General features: G+C 41.1%; 1 protein-coding gene and 1 pseudogene across 1 annotated transcript; one reads left to right on the top strand and one right to left on the bottom strand.

Annotated features, from left to right (window-relative positions):
• Window positions 1-2,907: 2,907 nt before the first annotated feature.
• Window positions 2,908-4,055, bottom strand: LOC140516731 (probable RNA polymerase II nuclear localization protein SLC7A6OS). Its single transcript, XM_072627693.1, is given in 2 exon segments — window positions 2,908-3,170; window positions 3,173-4,055. Coding segments are annotated over 2 exon segments (1,146 nt in total).
• A 301-nt stretch (window positions 4,056-4,356) lies between these two features.
• On the top strand, window positions 4,357-13,084 carry LOC140516730 (olfactory receptor 5W2-like; annotated as a pseudogene).
• The last annotated feature ends 1,948 nt before the right edge of the window (window positions 13,085-15,032 follow it).

Raw genomic sequence — 15,032 nt, 5'->3', positions numbered from 1 at the left:
GTTGGTGGTTGCAAGCCTCCACCCCCCTGAGGCTCTGGTTGTCCTCCTGCTTCCCTGAGGTGGGACTGTCTGGGACAGTTCTGGGTCCTGCGCTGTTTTTCTTCTTTCACAGCAGAGAGGAATCCTCCTTACCAGTTTTCCTAACCTCACATGCTACGAGACTTTTGCCCCTTCTGTTGATCCCACTCATCTAGGATTTTTCTGGGGAAATACTTTATGCTTCTTTCAAGGTCAAGAGGGAGAGGGGTAAAGAACATTTACAGATAGCTCCGCCATTGTGGCTCACACAAGTTCAAGTAGGTGAGTTACAGCCATTTATTCTGTGGGCTGCTGGTCTCAAGACCAGCTGCTGCAGGTACCTGGGACTCTGTGGCTCCTGTGAGAGTCCTTTCCTGGGCTGATATGCTCAAGATTCCTCAGTGCACTCGCTGCCTCAGACTGCCCAGACCTTCCTGCTCAGCCCTCCCTCCATGGGGACGTGCTGTGCTGTACCCTGTGTGCTCCTCCACTCCCGTGGACACAACCTTCCTCTCCATCTTCTAGTCTGTCCTGACTGTGAATTTGCCACAGTGTGTCTCCAATTGGATTCCCCTCCTCCAAAATTTGGTCAGCTTCTCTTTATAGAAGTATGTGAAGGAGTTTGTCTGAGAACTTAGGTGAGTAGTTGCTCTCACTCGGCCATCTTGGCTCTGCCCCTGGAGACAAAGTTTTAGTTGAAACACAGAGGAAACAGGGGATGTCAGTATGCAGAGCGGAGAAGAAGAATGTCCAGATTAAAGGAGGAATTGGTGAGAGAAAGATTAGAGCTGAGGCATGGAGTGACTTTCACTGTTGTTGTTGTTGTTGTTGTTATTTTTCAGTAATATATAGATTTTTCAGTTCTCAGTAATCATTCCACAAGAAGAGTGACTTGCTTATGAATCAGCCAGTTAGTCAGTGTCATTGGTTAAAGAGGGCGAATAAACATAGCTTTAAAAGACGCACAGTTTAAAGCTGTGAAGGGCTTCAGAGTTTCTAGATTCACAGTATGCTGACAAAAGGCAAGAAAAGTTCATAGAAATTATATTAAGACTCTACAATCAATTTAGATGAATTAATGAAAATATAATCATTAAATGTTTGCTTTCTGCGAAACTATAAGATGAGCATTTGGGATACGAATAGAAATGGAAGACATCCTATACTCTCAAGATACTCACATCTCAATAGTTGGACGCAATGCATAGTGTTTTAAATCTAAGTCAGATGGAGACGTTGTGAAGTTTTCAATGTACAGCAACAAAATACACAGTAAGGGAATCTTCGTTAACATCATTTTTATATCTCTTTCTCAGGTTGAACCATACTTTCACAAAGTTTGATAAAACAATAAACTGCTTAGGAATTGCTAAAAAAAAAAAAAGGTTGGAAAGAAATTTGGCAGAAAGTAGGCACAGACCAACATGTTATACCACATAATAACATAGAATAAAAATAGGATTATGTTTTCCACATAGAGGATTATACCATAAGCAAATTAAAGGAGCATGAAAATCGGCACTTGCCTGTTCTATGGATAAGGGAAGTTTCTGTAACAAGATATATATTGTATTAAGGGAGGTGAAGTGTGTAATTTTTATTATGTCGAACGAATAAAATTAAACAAGCCAAACTAATGAACTTAAAATTGAAAGCAATAAAATGGGAAAAGTATTGTATCAAAAGTTTCTCTTATAAAAGCTTCAATTATCAAATGTGGAAAGTACTGAAAGAAGTCAACAAAAAATAACATTTTTTCCTTCACTAGATAAAAGAAACAAGTATACGTATATCAGTTATCAGTTGAAGAAATCAAAGCTATCAGTTTTCAAAGGAAAAATGCTCTTAATAATAATTAGAGAGAAGCAAGTTAAAACAACGTAGTAACTGTTTCACATTGATAAAATGGGCTAATATAAAAGAAAAAGGAAAATAGGCAATGATGGAGAGGCTATGGAAAAAAATATTTACACTAATTCACAGTTTGTGTATTTGTCAACTTGTCCAACCCCTCAGGAGAAAATTTGGAAACCATGCTAATATAAGACCTGGTGCTCTTGATACCACCACTGCAGTCTACCCATATGGGTGGAATTACTTTTACAGAGTCCAGCTATCGAAAAATACTGAAAATCATATTTTTAAGTTTAATACAGTTATGTTTCCAACAATACTACCCCACTAATAACAAGTTTTTCTTTCCTCTATGCAACTGTGTACCCAAAAATTCACTAAGTATTCTCAGTCTTGACATACATTTGCCCAGCTGCAGGTGGCTACCAAAATCAGGAATTAAGTATCTCACTGGCTTCAAAAGTTTCCCTTTTCTCACTAAGATTCAATCTTAGGAATGCTGTATATTTGAAAACGTAAAGTCAATTCTTTCCACGGGAGGGGAAAATCGTTCAGATTCAAAAAAGGACTAAAGTAAAGTGTGGGAAATAGACCTTCTGGCAGTGTCAGGAGAAAGAGGATTTTCCTCTGATACCGGTGGGTGATACTGCCAGTAGAGGAAACAGAGATCTGATTTCTTTAAGCTTTTTATTTACTTGTTTATATATCTATTTAATCATTTAAAAAAAAATTCTTACTTTATTTATTTATTTATTTTTATTTTTATTTGTTTTATTAATTTGATCGATAAAAATTTTATTTATTGATTCCTTTCCCCTGCAGCAGAAAATTGTCTAGAGGCCAGAATTAGACTACAGAGCCGAACATCCCCACATGCTTATTTTTTCTCCTTTCCCCTTCCAAGGTAATTGACAAGACTCTGCGGCAGAGGCAGGGGCACAGGCAGGGACAGCAGCAGCAGCCAAGAGGCTGACGTGTATGGGCAGAGCCACCAAAGCCGTCATTCCAGGTAAGTGTCAAATGCTTCAATGATCCTCAGTCAGAATCAAAGTCCTGGGAGCCGTCATAGTCAAACTCTTGGAGCACATCACAAGGATATTTGTTCCATTTCCTTGGTCTAATGACACTTCTTTCCTCATCAGTCAAACTGCCATATTCTTCATCAGACCCTCCACTGCTCTCTCGGTCATTGCTTCCTTCTTCCTCATTGTTTTCATCTTCTTCTTCATCATCATCTTCTTCAATTTCCTCTGCTTGATCATCTGCTTCCAGCTTGCACTCCTGACTGTAGGACTGTCCAGCAGTTTATTTTCAGTCAGTTCTGGCGCAGACGTCTCCACGTCCTTTAGGTCATAATCATAGTCTTCTTCTTCCTTGTCTTGGTGCTCTGTTCCTTTTCCATCCTTGCAGACGGCCTGTAGCTCCCGGATCACCCTGACTGAACTAGAAATGATCACATGTGGATGAGATTTCTCAGGGCAGGTAGCAGGAATGGAGAGGGTCTCTATCTGAACAGCATCATCATGAATGATATGACAGAGTTGAAATTTTTTAGGGCCTCCTCTCTGTGAAGTTTGTGTGGCAGCCTCAGAGTCTGGCTTGTCTGTGTCAGCCCTGCCAGCAGAGCCCACAGCTGGCAAGGTTGCTTCTCCCTGTTCATACGCGGCCTGGCTTTTGGAGAGCAGGCGATGGCGGTCATCTTGCCAGGTCAGCAGCTTTGCAGTGAGGAGTTCGTAACGCATTCTCGGATGGCTTTCCAGAGAAGGAGTCAGGGCTCTGGTGGCGTTCTCTCTGGTCATGGCTTTTCTGGCATGCTTCTGAACAGGGTCATCCCGGGAGAGCCCTTTTGTCACCAACTTCAAGATGTTCTCCTCGAGGGACCCTGGCTCTGCCACCTCTGCCCCCTCTTCCAAAGCCCCCATCTGTAGTTGTTTACACGCCAGCATCAGGGACTCGTTGGGACTCGCGCCGCACTTCCATCTCACCTGAGGCACCATGGGCGCCACACCCGCCTTCCTGGTCTTCGCACTCTTCTCCTCGACTTCGAAAGCCATTCGTGGCAGATTATAGATCTGTTGGGGCAGCTTGGCCTTGTTCTCCTTCAGCTTAACATGATTGTGTCTGGATTCCTCCTTCAGTCTTTGCAAAGACGGATATTCTTCATCCTTTAGGAACTGCAGCATTTTCCCACATTCAGAAAGAATGGAATGCCTCTCAGTGTCCTCATCCCGCTGAAGGAGGGTCTCTCTCTCACTTGGCCCAAAGCCCTTTCAAACTCCTCTCTTTTGTTCGCTAAGGCAGTGAGAGCCTCCTGGAGCTTGTCCTTGCCCTTGCCAGTGGCTGTTTCCAGGAGAAGCACTTGGTGATCCTTGTGCTCTGGAACTAACAACAGGAATCAGTGAAGACCCTCTGGTTTTCCTCACAGCACTGCCCTTTTTCCTCGTCTTGATCACAACTAGTCAGACTCACCGTACTCTGGCGCAAATGACGTCAGAGCATTTGACTAGTGAGGGACAGATTTTGCCTGTTCCTGTTGGGTCCCAAGTCACTGACTTTCAGAAGCCCTCGGCATTGCGGACAAGTCATGCTTTCATTGGCTCCCTCACTGCACTGGAGAAGACACACTGTACAAAAGCTATGGCCACATTGGACAGTCACTGGGTGAGTGAAGTAGCCCCAGCACATCAAGCAAGTGAGCTCTGTCTTCAGATTTTCAAGTAGGGCCCTTGAGTCCGTGTTCTTAGGATTCTGATTCCTTCCTTCTCAGAGCTTCCACTCAGGACAGGACAGAGAATGCGAACTCTTCCGTTAGAGCTCTGGAAGCAACTGATACTGCCCCAGAGCTGTGGAGGCCTTTGAAGGAGGCCTCCCCTACTTAGTTCCGCCCTTGCCTCCACCCACCAAGGCAGGGGAAGGCCTCCGTGGGCAGGGGACAACCAGGCTCTGCTCTACATCTCATTTCTCCAGCCTAGCACGTGATGTTGACTCATATCACTACGTCTATTCCATTTCTCAAATGCCACAATCCTTGCAGATGACTTACTCTCCATGTGTTCATGAAAGCCCCCTTCTTGCTGGGCATACTTCTTTATTCCTTGAGCAGATGTATTTTTGGTCACACTTTGGTGACTTCCGCCACTGGACTGGGAGTCCAAAGGGTGGGCATACATGGCACCACATTCACTCTTTTCTTTCTGAGCTCATGTGGGCAAGGCGCTCAGTTGTCAGAGCCTGGCTTTCCTTTTGATTGCAACGCCAGGGCTGGATTCACTCAGGAGTTCCTAACCTGGATTCCCAGATGGCCACGGGGTGCATAAACGGATTTGATGGGGTCTGTGAAAGTGCAGGGGTTTTTTTTATATTTATTTATTTATTTAACTTTTAACACTCATTTTCACAAAATTTTGGGTTCCAAATTTTCTCCCCTTTTGTCCCCTCCCCCACCCCAAAACACCGAGCGTTCTAATTGCCCCTGTCTGCCAATCTGCCCTCCCTCCCTCCCCACCCCTTCCCTTTGGAAGGCAAGCAATTCAATATAGGCCAAATCTGTGTAGTTTTGCAAATGACTTCCATAATAGTAGTGCTCTGTAAGAACTAATTATATTTCCCTCCATCCTGTCCTGTCCCCCATTACTTCTGTACTCTCTTTTGATCCTATCCCTCCCCATGAGTGTTGACCTCAAATTGCTCCCTCCTCCTCCTGCCCTCCCTTCCATCATCACCCCCACCCTGCTTATCCCCTTATACCCCACTTTCCTGTGTTGTAAGATAGGTTTTCATACCAAAATGAGTGTGCATTTTACTCCTTCCTTTAGTGGAAGGTGATGAGAGTGAACTTCATGTTTTTCTCTCACCTCCCCTCTTTTTCCGTCCACTAATAAGTCTTTTGCTTGCCTCTTTTATGAGAGATAATTTGCCCCATTCCATTTCTCCCTTTCCCCTCCCAATATATTTCTCTCTCACTGCTTGATTTCATTTTTTTAAGATATGATCCCATCCTCTTCAATTCACTCTGTGCACTCTGCCTCTATGTGTGTGTGCATGTGCGTGTGCATGTGTGTGTGTGTGTGTAATCCCACCCAGTATCCAGATACTGAATAGTTTCAAGAGTTACAAATATTGTCTTTCCATGTAGGAGTGTAAACAGTTCAACTTTAGTAAAGTCCCTTATGACTTCTCTTTGGTATTTACTTTTTCATGCTTCTCTTCATTCTTGTGTTTGAAAGTCAAATTTTCTTTTCAGCTCTGGTCTTTTCATCAAGAATGCTTGAAAGTCCTCTATTTCATTGAAAGACCAATTTTTCCCCTAAAGTATTATACTCAGTTTTGCTGGGTAGGTGATTCTTGGTTTTAGTCCTAGTTCCTTTGACTTCTGGAATATCATATTCCACGCCCTTTGATCCCTTAATGTGGAAGCTGCTAGGTCTTGTGTTATCCTGATTGTATTTCCACAGTACTGGAATTGTTTCTTTCTAGCTGCTTGCAATATTTTCTCCTTGACCAGGGAACTCTGGAATTTAGCCACAATGTTCCTAGGAGTTTCTCTTTTTGGATCTCTTTCAGGTGGTGATCTGTGGATTCCTTGAATACTTATTTTGCCCTGTGGTTCTAGAATCTCAGGGCAGTTTTCCTTGATAATTTCATGAAAGATGATGTCTAGGCTCTTTTTTGGCTTTCAGCTAGGCCCATAATTTTTAAATTGCCTCTCCTGGATCTATTCTCCAGGTCAGTTGTTTTTCCAATGAGATATTTCACATTATCTTCCATTTTTTCATTCTTTTGGTTTTGTTTTGTGATTTCTTGGTTTCTCATAAAGTCATTAGCCTCCATCTGTTCCATTCTAATTTTGAAAGAATTATTTTCTTCAGTGAGCTTTTGAACCTTCTTTTCCATTTGGCTAATTCTGCTTTTGAAAGCATTCTTCTCCTCATTGGCTTTTTGAACCTCTTTTGCCAATTGAGTTAGCCTATTTTTCAAGGTGTTATTTTCTTCAGCATTCTTTTGGGTCTCCTTTAGCAGGGTGTTTACTTGTTTTTCATGCTTTGCTTGCATATCATTCAATTCTCTTCCCAGTTTTTCCTTCACCTCTCTAACTTGATTTTCAAAATCCTTTTTGAGCTCTTCCATGGCCTGAGCCCATGGGTGGGCTGGGATAAAGAAGCCTTGACTTCTGCGTTTTTTCTTGATGGTAAGCATTGTTCTTCCTCATTAGAAAGGAAGGGAGGAAGTGCTTGTTTACCAAGGAAGTAACCTTCTATAATCTTATTTTTTTCCCTTTTCTGGGCTTTTTCCCAGCTAGTGATTTGACTTCTGAGTGTCCTCTCCACCCCCACCTCGCCTCCAGATCCGCCCAGCCAGCATTTGGGGTCTGAGATTCAAATGCTGCTTCCCAGCCTCAGGGCTTTGGGCGGGGTCAGTGCTGCTGTTCAGTGTGAGATTAAGTTCAGGTGCTCAGGTCAGGGCAGGACCACCCCAAGGGCTCCATTCCCTCAGGGGGTTTATGCAGAGAACTTCAACAACGGATCCAGGCTCCTGCCTGCTTGGGGAGCCCTAGTCTGCTCCCGTCTCCGCCGCTGCCTCCCAAGGGGGCCTGAGTTATGGGGGCACCCTACTCCCCTCTCGACCCGCCAAAGAGACCCTCTCACCGACCCTTGTCACCTGTGGGTGGAGGGACCTGGGCGGCTGTTGTAGATTCTGTCCCTAAAGCCTGCTCGGATCTTCTCCTTTCAGCGCTGCACCGCTGAGGCAGGGTTGGGCTCTGCTCTGGGTCTGGGGCATGAGGGACCTTTTGCGAGAGGTTTTCAGGCTCTCTGGAGCAGAAATCTCGTCTGCTCCATTCTGTGGCTTCTCCTGCTCCAGAATTCCGAAAGTGCAGGTTTTTGAAGGCATCTTTCTTTCCACTAAGAGCTAAAAGAACCTTTGCCTTCCCTTCAATTATTACAAAAGATATTGACTGGATCTGGGGTCCATGGACTTCACCAGACACGCAAACGTGACCAAGACACAAAAAAGCGAAAGAATGCTTGAGTAAAACAGTTTCTAAGGTTGTTCCAGGTCGAATATCTACGTTTCAAGTCAAAGACTCTCACAGAGGAGGGTAGAAGCATCTGAGCACGGCTTTACTTGAACGAAGGGATGTGGGGGAGGACAATCACGTCAGTCAGGATGTGTCACTGTTCCTTGACTTCGCAGTGTTCTGACCTGTGAGGGAGAGCCAATGGAATCAACAAGAGGAATGAAGGGCAGCAGCATATGAAGGGGAGAAACCGAGTGAGTGCAAGGGGACTCAAGGCAGGCAACAGTCTAGAAATTGGACACCCGGAGGAAGGGATCAGGAGGATTTGAGATTTCTTAGCCTTCAGAATGTAGGGTGTCAGGATATGAATACAGGGTAAGAAGCTGAAGGAGCTAAAAGCCATAAAGGGCTGAGTCAACTTCTTTCTGGATGCTACGTTTGTGTCAGTCATGAGATCTGCGTCACATCTTCAACTGGAAGTCTTGACTACATGAGTGGCCTTGAAAAGTTAACACCAATGAGAGGTTTCTGACCAGGTAAGGAACAAACATTAAGTAAAAATTAAATGCCTAAGGAATCCAAGGTGTATCCCGCAATCTCTTGATTCTGAACATAAATCATGCCCACAAAGTTTGCTCACAAACATGTCCACTTGGCTCTGGCCATGCCCAAGGCCACTCACCACCAACAAACCTTGACACTAACGATAATGCTCTGGTCTCTCTAGAGCTAGAAAGCCTTTCAGAGATCCCAGCAGTGGCTCCCTCCTTGTACAGGTAAACGTATTGGGAGCCTGGGAGATTCAGTGAGTACCTGCTCTGTTCTCCCCAAACCTTAAACCTACTGCACTCTGAAACTGGGGATGCAACGAGATCTTGCCTAAGGGATCTTCTGGACCCTCCTAGCTTGAGAGTGGTTACCAAGAGTAACTGTGACTGTTTCCCTCCCAGACTAAAGTCTTTCTTTTTCTGGGCCTCATTAAACGGGCCATGCCCTGGCTGCTTCTTAAACAGTCCTATGCAATGAATGGAACGGTGACTCACCCTAAGTGAGTTGCTGCAAAGACCTTGGACTAAAGAGGCCAAGGTCTGCCAGTGCATGCCAGGTCATTTCCCGTCACCCTGAGGAATATCTGCTCACTGGATTCATATGGCTGTGAAGGAGAAGTGAGGCTGGTGACCTGCACAGCCCTCCCGCACTCAAAAGGATACTGAGGCTCTGACAACTGAGTGACTTGCCTGGCGTAGCTCACATAGAAAGCAGCGAAGGAGCCATGGAAGTCCAGCCGTTTGACTCCAAGTGCAGTTTAGCAAATTCACAAAATTGTGGCAACGAAAAAAGAACAGATTTGCCTGGCATTTTTTCGAAGGAGTAAAGAATTGTCCCCAGCAGGAAGAGGGCTTTCCTGACCCCAGGAAGAGTTACCGAACTCCAAGAATCATGGAATTTGAGAAATGGTAGAGATGCAGAGACATGCTTACATGTCTCCAGATGGACTCTGTCGGGCATTCATGCACTCAGATAGTAGAAAAAATATATAACCTTAGTTTCAGTGACCTCGAATGTACTAACTTCAGGTATTTAAAAAGTTCATCCTGAAAAAGGATGCAGATGCTTTACAAGGCTCCCAGTATCCTTAGCGGACACACACAGAAGAAAGTTCCAGGGATGTAGGACTAAAGGCACCTTCTATACTCATCTGAAAACACCAGGGAAACTAAAGCATTAAGGATCAATGAATTGCAACTAGAATATTTGGGAGTGCTCATTTATGTGTTTATTGACTAGACATGTGTGTCATAATAGAGGGAATTTTCAGTGAGAAATTTCCCTGTATCACTGAAGATCAGAACTTGCTCTCCAAATTATTACATTATGAAGAATTCTGAGTTTTGTGAGTGGGAAGGATCACACCAGCCTATATGAAGAAAAAGGTAGAACCTGACAACAGATTTATTTAACTCCAAGACCAGTAAAATACACATCAAGTAACCATGCATCTTGTCATGCATCTAATATTTGACAAATATCTGTCAAATTTAATGAATAGGAACAGATTTTAATGAAATTTGCAAAAAACTTAATGTGAGTATTTTCTTTTCAGCCTGATGAGAAATCTTTGTGCACAATATGCATGTATGATTTATTCCTTCCTTTTGCATTTGAACAAGCTGAGGCTCAGAATGGTGTTTTTAATTGTCCTTAGTCCTTAGTGATACACTCAGAGGGAAGAGTTCATGATTCTAAGAGTAGTTCTTTAGGGTAGTTCTACCCATTATGAGACATGACCTTTCACGATACACACAGCAAGAAAGAAAATCTTGTTAAATTAAACTGAGGCTGAAACTTTTTGGGCACTTGGACAAAACTGAATATAACTAATTTCATCTGAGATTGACAACATTTTGTTTTGTTGGGATTTTCTTGGAAGATTTTAGTTGTACCTCAATCTAGCCTTCTGATTCTGTCATCTTTATTTTTGAGGGTACTAGCAACTTTCTAATCACCAAGATTTGGAATCTTTGGTGTCATTCTTATCGCGTCCCCTCTCTTACACACACACACACACACACACACACACACACACACACACACACACAAATACACACACACACACTGAGAGAGAGAGAGAGAGAGAGAGAGAGAGAGAGAGAGAGAGAGAGAGAGAGAGAGAGAATGTCCCTTCAGTTGCAAAGTTCCATCAATTTTTCTTATGGGACATATCTTCTCTACAACCCCTGTTTTCATTTGAAATTTTCAACTCTTTGGTGCAAACACTAAATACTTCTAACCAGCATTATTGTAGTAGCCCTGTGGGTAGTCTCCTTGTGTCATTCAATCACTTTTAAATCTCCTCCATCCTTCAATGAGCTATCAGGTTGCTCTTCCTAAAGAGTAGATCTGACCATGTCACCCCCCAAGCCCACTCAATAAACTTCAGTGGCTTTCTATTACAACAACGCTTAAAAGTAAAATCTGCTTAGCTTTTAAATCCCTCCATCTATTTGCTCCCTTTTTATTTTTCCAGTCTATTTATACTATAATCTCCCTTACTTCCTTAGAGAAAGATAGTTGGAACAGAGAGTAGAGTACTACACCTGGAGTGAGAAAGATTGGAGGAGTTTACATTTCATTTAAGATACAAACTCTGTTATCCTGACTACATCATTTAAACTCTGTCTGCCTCAACTTCTTTATATAAAAAGAGAAAATAATACCATCCTGTTCTTAGGGATTTTGAGAATAAAATTAGAAAACTTATTAAAACACTTGCTGTGACTCACAGAGGACTCTATATCTGAGTGGACTTTTATTTGGCATTTTCTCAATCCTGGATTTCTTTCTCTAATTAGCTTTGCCTCCCAGATTCTTTGTCGATACAATTCGTAGCTAATATCCCACATTATGCGACAGGAAGCTCTCAGTTCTCTTTAATACATATACATTTCCCTTGAGGATATCATGCATAAATAAATAAATACATGCGTGTGAAGATGTGTATGTTGTCTTATTTGACTGTGTGTTCCTTGAGAATAGACACTATTTACGCCTGGAGATGTATCCCCAATGATTATCACATTTCCTGACACGCAGTAGTTCCTTAATAAAATTTTATTGAGTTGAGGCCCCCATTTTACCACTGAGGAAACTGAGGCTGAGAAGTGTTTGGGTATTTGATCATGGTCACATAATTAATACGTGTCTGACGCAAAATTTCAGTTCAAATCTTCTTGAATTCAAGTTTAGTAATGCTTAAATATGCATCAGTTCCATTAGTTGGAGACTGTAACACCTGAGGTTCTTATGCTTTAGGGAGGAAGATTATGAAATAATACTGTTGATATTTCTCAGAATTGTTTCAGGAAAGCTTATATAAAGATCTTCATCTATACTTATTAATTGTTTGATCATAGAAAAATATCCACTAAATCTAAACTTTTTTTTTCACAGAGAAAAATTTGAAATATTCATTTTTGCATTTCACTACTCATCCATTTGTGCTAAGGAATTTTTTAAGCTTTAAAGAACTATAAAATTGTGAGGCATCTTTATATCTTCACATCCTTCTTCTCTGCTTGTGAGTACCTCGTCTGGACAAGATGAAGTTCCATATCTTTCTTTGGCATTAACATATAGTGTGCAGGGACTATTTGTCTCCTTCTTACTGATGAGAACCAGTCCGAAAACCCTGTTCTCATTAGCTTTAAAAAGAGGGAAAATATAATTCCTCCACTTGCCTGCTTCCTATTCACAGAAACAGAGGAGAGAACAAAACCGAAATGAGAATTACTCCATCCCCACCGAGTTCATCCTCTTGGGAATTATCAATGCTCCAGAGGTAAAGGTGGTCCTTTTTGTTCCCTTTCTCCTCATTTATTTAATTATTATTGTAGCAAATCTTGGGATGATCATCTTAATCAGGATAAACCCACAACTCCATTTACCTATGTATTTCTTCCTTAGCCGTATGTCCTTCTCTGACCGCTGCTACTCCACAGCTATTGGCCTCAAAATGCTGGTGGACTTCTTTGCCAAAGACAAATCAATTTCCTTCATTGGTTGTGCTCTGCAATTCTATGTCTTCTGCTACTTTACAGATTGTGAGTCCTTATTGCTAGCAGTAATGGACTTTGATCGCTACATGGAAACAAGCAACCCTTTGCTTTATACAGTAAATATGTCTAGCCAGGTCTGCTACTTATTGATGGTTGGTGTCTACATGGTGGCGATGGTGGATGCTGTGGTCCATACTACTTTAATCTTCACACTGAGTTTCTGCAGGTCCAATGAGATTACTAATTTTTTCCTGTGGTATTCCTCCTCTTCTATTAATCTCTTGTTCTGATACCCATATCAGTGAGCTGGTGATCTTCATTGTCTATGGCTTTATTGAAATGGTCAGCATTTCAGCAGTCCTCATTTCTTATTGTTATATTATCCTCTCTGTGTTTAAGATCCGCTCCACTGAGGGCCGATGCAAAACATTTTAAACCTGTACTTCTCACTTAACTGCAGTCACAATCTTCCAGGGAACTCTCCTTTTTATGTACTTCAGGCCAAGTTCTGCTTATTCACTAGATCAAGACAAAATGACTTCCTTGTTTTATACCCTTGCCATTGCCATGTTAAACCCCTTAATCTATAGTTTTCAGAAACAAAGATGTGAAAGGAGTTCTGGGAAAACTGAAAAATTAAATGTATTCTTAATGATTTGGACCCTGTAGTGGGAGACTGGGTATCTGAGAGTCCAATTCAATTCATTAAAGATACACTAAGCCAATTGAACTGCTTGAAGTCTTATTGAAGTGACAATATTAACATATCAATATACAAACACTGAATCTCAAAATGTTAAAGGAACCTCAGAGTTCAGCTGGTCCAATCTATACCTAAACAATAATATATTCTATAGGATTATTGATAACTACCTAGATGTCAAATATTCCTTGGAAAGTAAAAATTTCCAAATGAATGTGTGTATATACATACACACAAAATATACTCATACAAAAAACCACATATAAACACATATATGCATGTACATATACACATATGAATGTATGTTTTATTTATATTATTTCACATACGTGAAAGATATGAGTAAGTGAGATTTTTTAGAAAATAGGACTATGAATCACAGATTATATCTTTACCTTCAGTTTAAAATGACAGAATGTTCTACATTTATCAGTGTCTCATATACCAACAAATCACTCCTTGAGACACAACACCTTATATGATGATTGTGGCTTTATTTCCTATATCTTAAAATTATTGTTGCTTTACCCAGATATTTGATTTCACTTGTGTAAGAAGGTGCTGGTAAAGAATTATTCTTTTTACCAATTCAGATCACAGAGGAATTTCCCCGGTCACACAGCCAAGTATGATGTAATGATCAGACTTTTACCCAGGTGTTCATCACTAAGAGAACTGAACTTTATCTGCAATATGTCTGTGTTTTGATTTTCAAATGATCTAATATATAGAGTTTTGCAAATTTTAATGCCTTGTTGTGACTCTCTATGATTATATTGTTGCCTGAAATTTCCAGAATCTCTCTTGGAGCTCCTAAAGTCAAATCAACATGTGTTAAAAGTATGCATTCCAGTGGAATATTCTATCCCTCTCATCATTGCTTTCTGTGTACACATACATATGTACACGCATATATGCACATATATATCCTACATTAGGGGAAGGTACCTTTATGTCATTTGTAATAAGGAATATTTGGAGTGATTATTATATTAAAAAGGCATTATCTTAGAGGAGGAATAATTGCTTCTGGGTTATTGAGATTAATAAAACACGATTTTAGGATGCAAAATGTACATAATTGTAAGATAGAAGTGAAATAGCATAGTGAGAAAAGAGAAGAAAGCCCAGGACAGAACCATGAGATATAACTATATTTAGAGGGTGTGATTTGAAGGAGAATGCAGTGAAAGAGGTAAAGAAGGAATAATCACATAGGTGGGAGGTAAACAAGGAGAAGGTGGTAAACTACAAAACTAGAGAGAAGAAAGTACTAAGGAGGAGAGAGTGATCAACGTTGTCAAAGGCGGCAGAGAGGTCAGAGAGAATGAGGATTGAATAAAGATCGGTGTATTTGTCAACTAAGAAATCATTAATAATTTGGGAGAGAACAGCTTCAGTGGAATGATGAGATCAGAAGCAAGATTATAAGAAATCCAATAGATGTGTTGCTATTGAATGTGGTATATATATAACACAATAAAATCAAATGCAATGTCACAGATTCTTCACATATGATAGGATTATAATAAATTCAATTGGCCATGCAAGATGAGATTAAATTTTAGTGGGATCATATTTTTAGCAGGGAAATATGCAAGGTCATCTAGTCTAACCTCCTCTTAGAGATGCAGAAATCAAAGAGATTGAGGTAAAGTTTTGAAGTAGCAAAATCAGGTATGTGCTATCACACTTAGTTAATATGGTGATTTTTTTGGATAAGCTACTTTTCATCATTGTTCTCTCTTATTAATGTATTGCTACAAGGCAAGACATTAGGTTTCTGGGGAAGGGAAAGAGGAGAGAATAATCTTGTGATAAATTAATAAGAAATAACGTATGAAACTATTGTGTAGGTCTTAGGAAGGACAATGAACATAAAAAA

The sequence above is a fragment of the Notamacropus eugenii genome, chromosome Y (assembly GCF_028372415.1).
Source record: "Notamacropus eugenii isolate mMacEug1 chromosome Y, mMacEug1.pri_v2, whole genome shotgun sequence".
Lineage (NCBI taxonomy): Eukaryota > Metazoa > Chordata > Mammalia > Diprotodontia > Macropodidae > Notamacropus > Notamacropus eugenii.
This window is presented reverse-complemented; position numbering and strand designations above follow the sequence as displayed.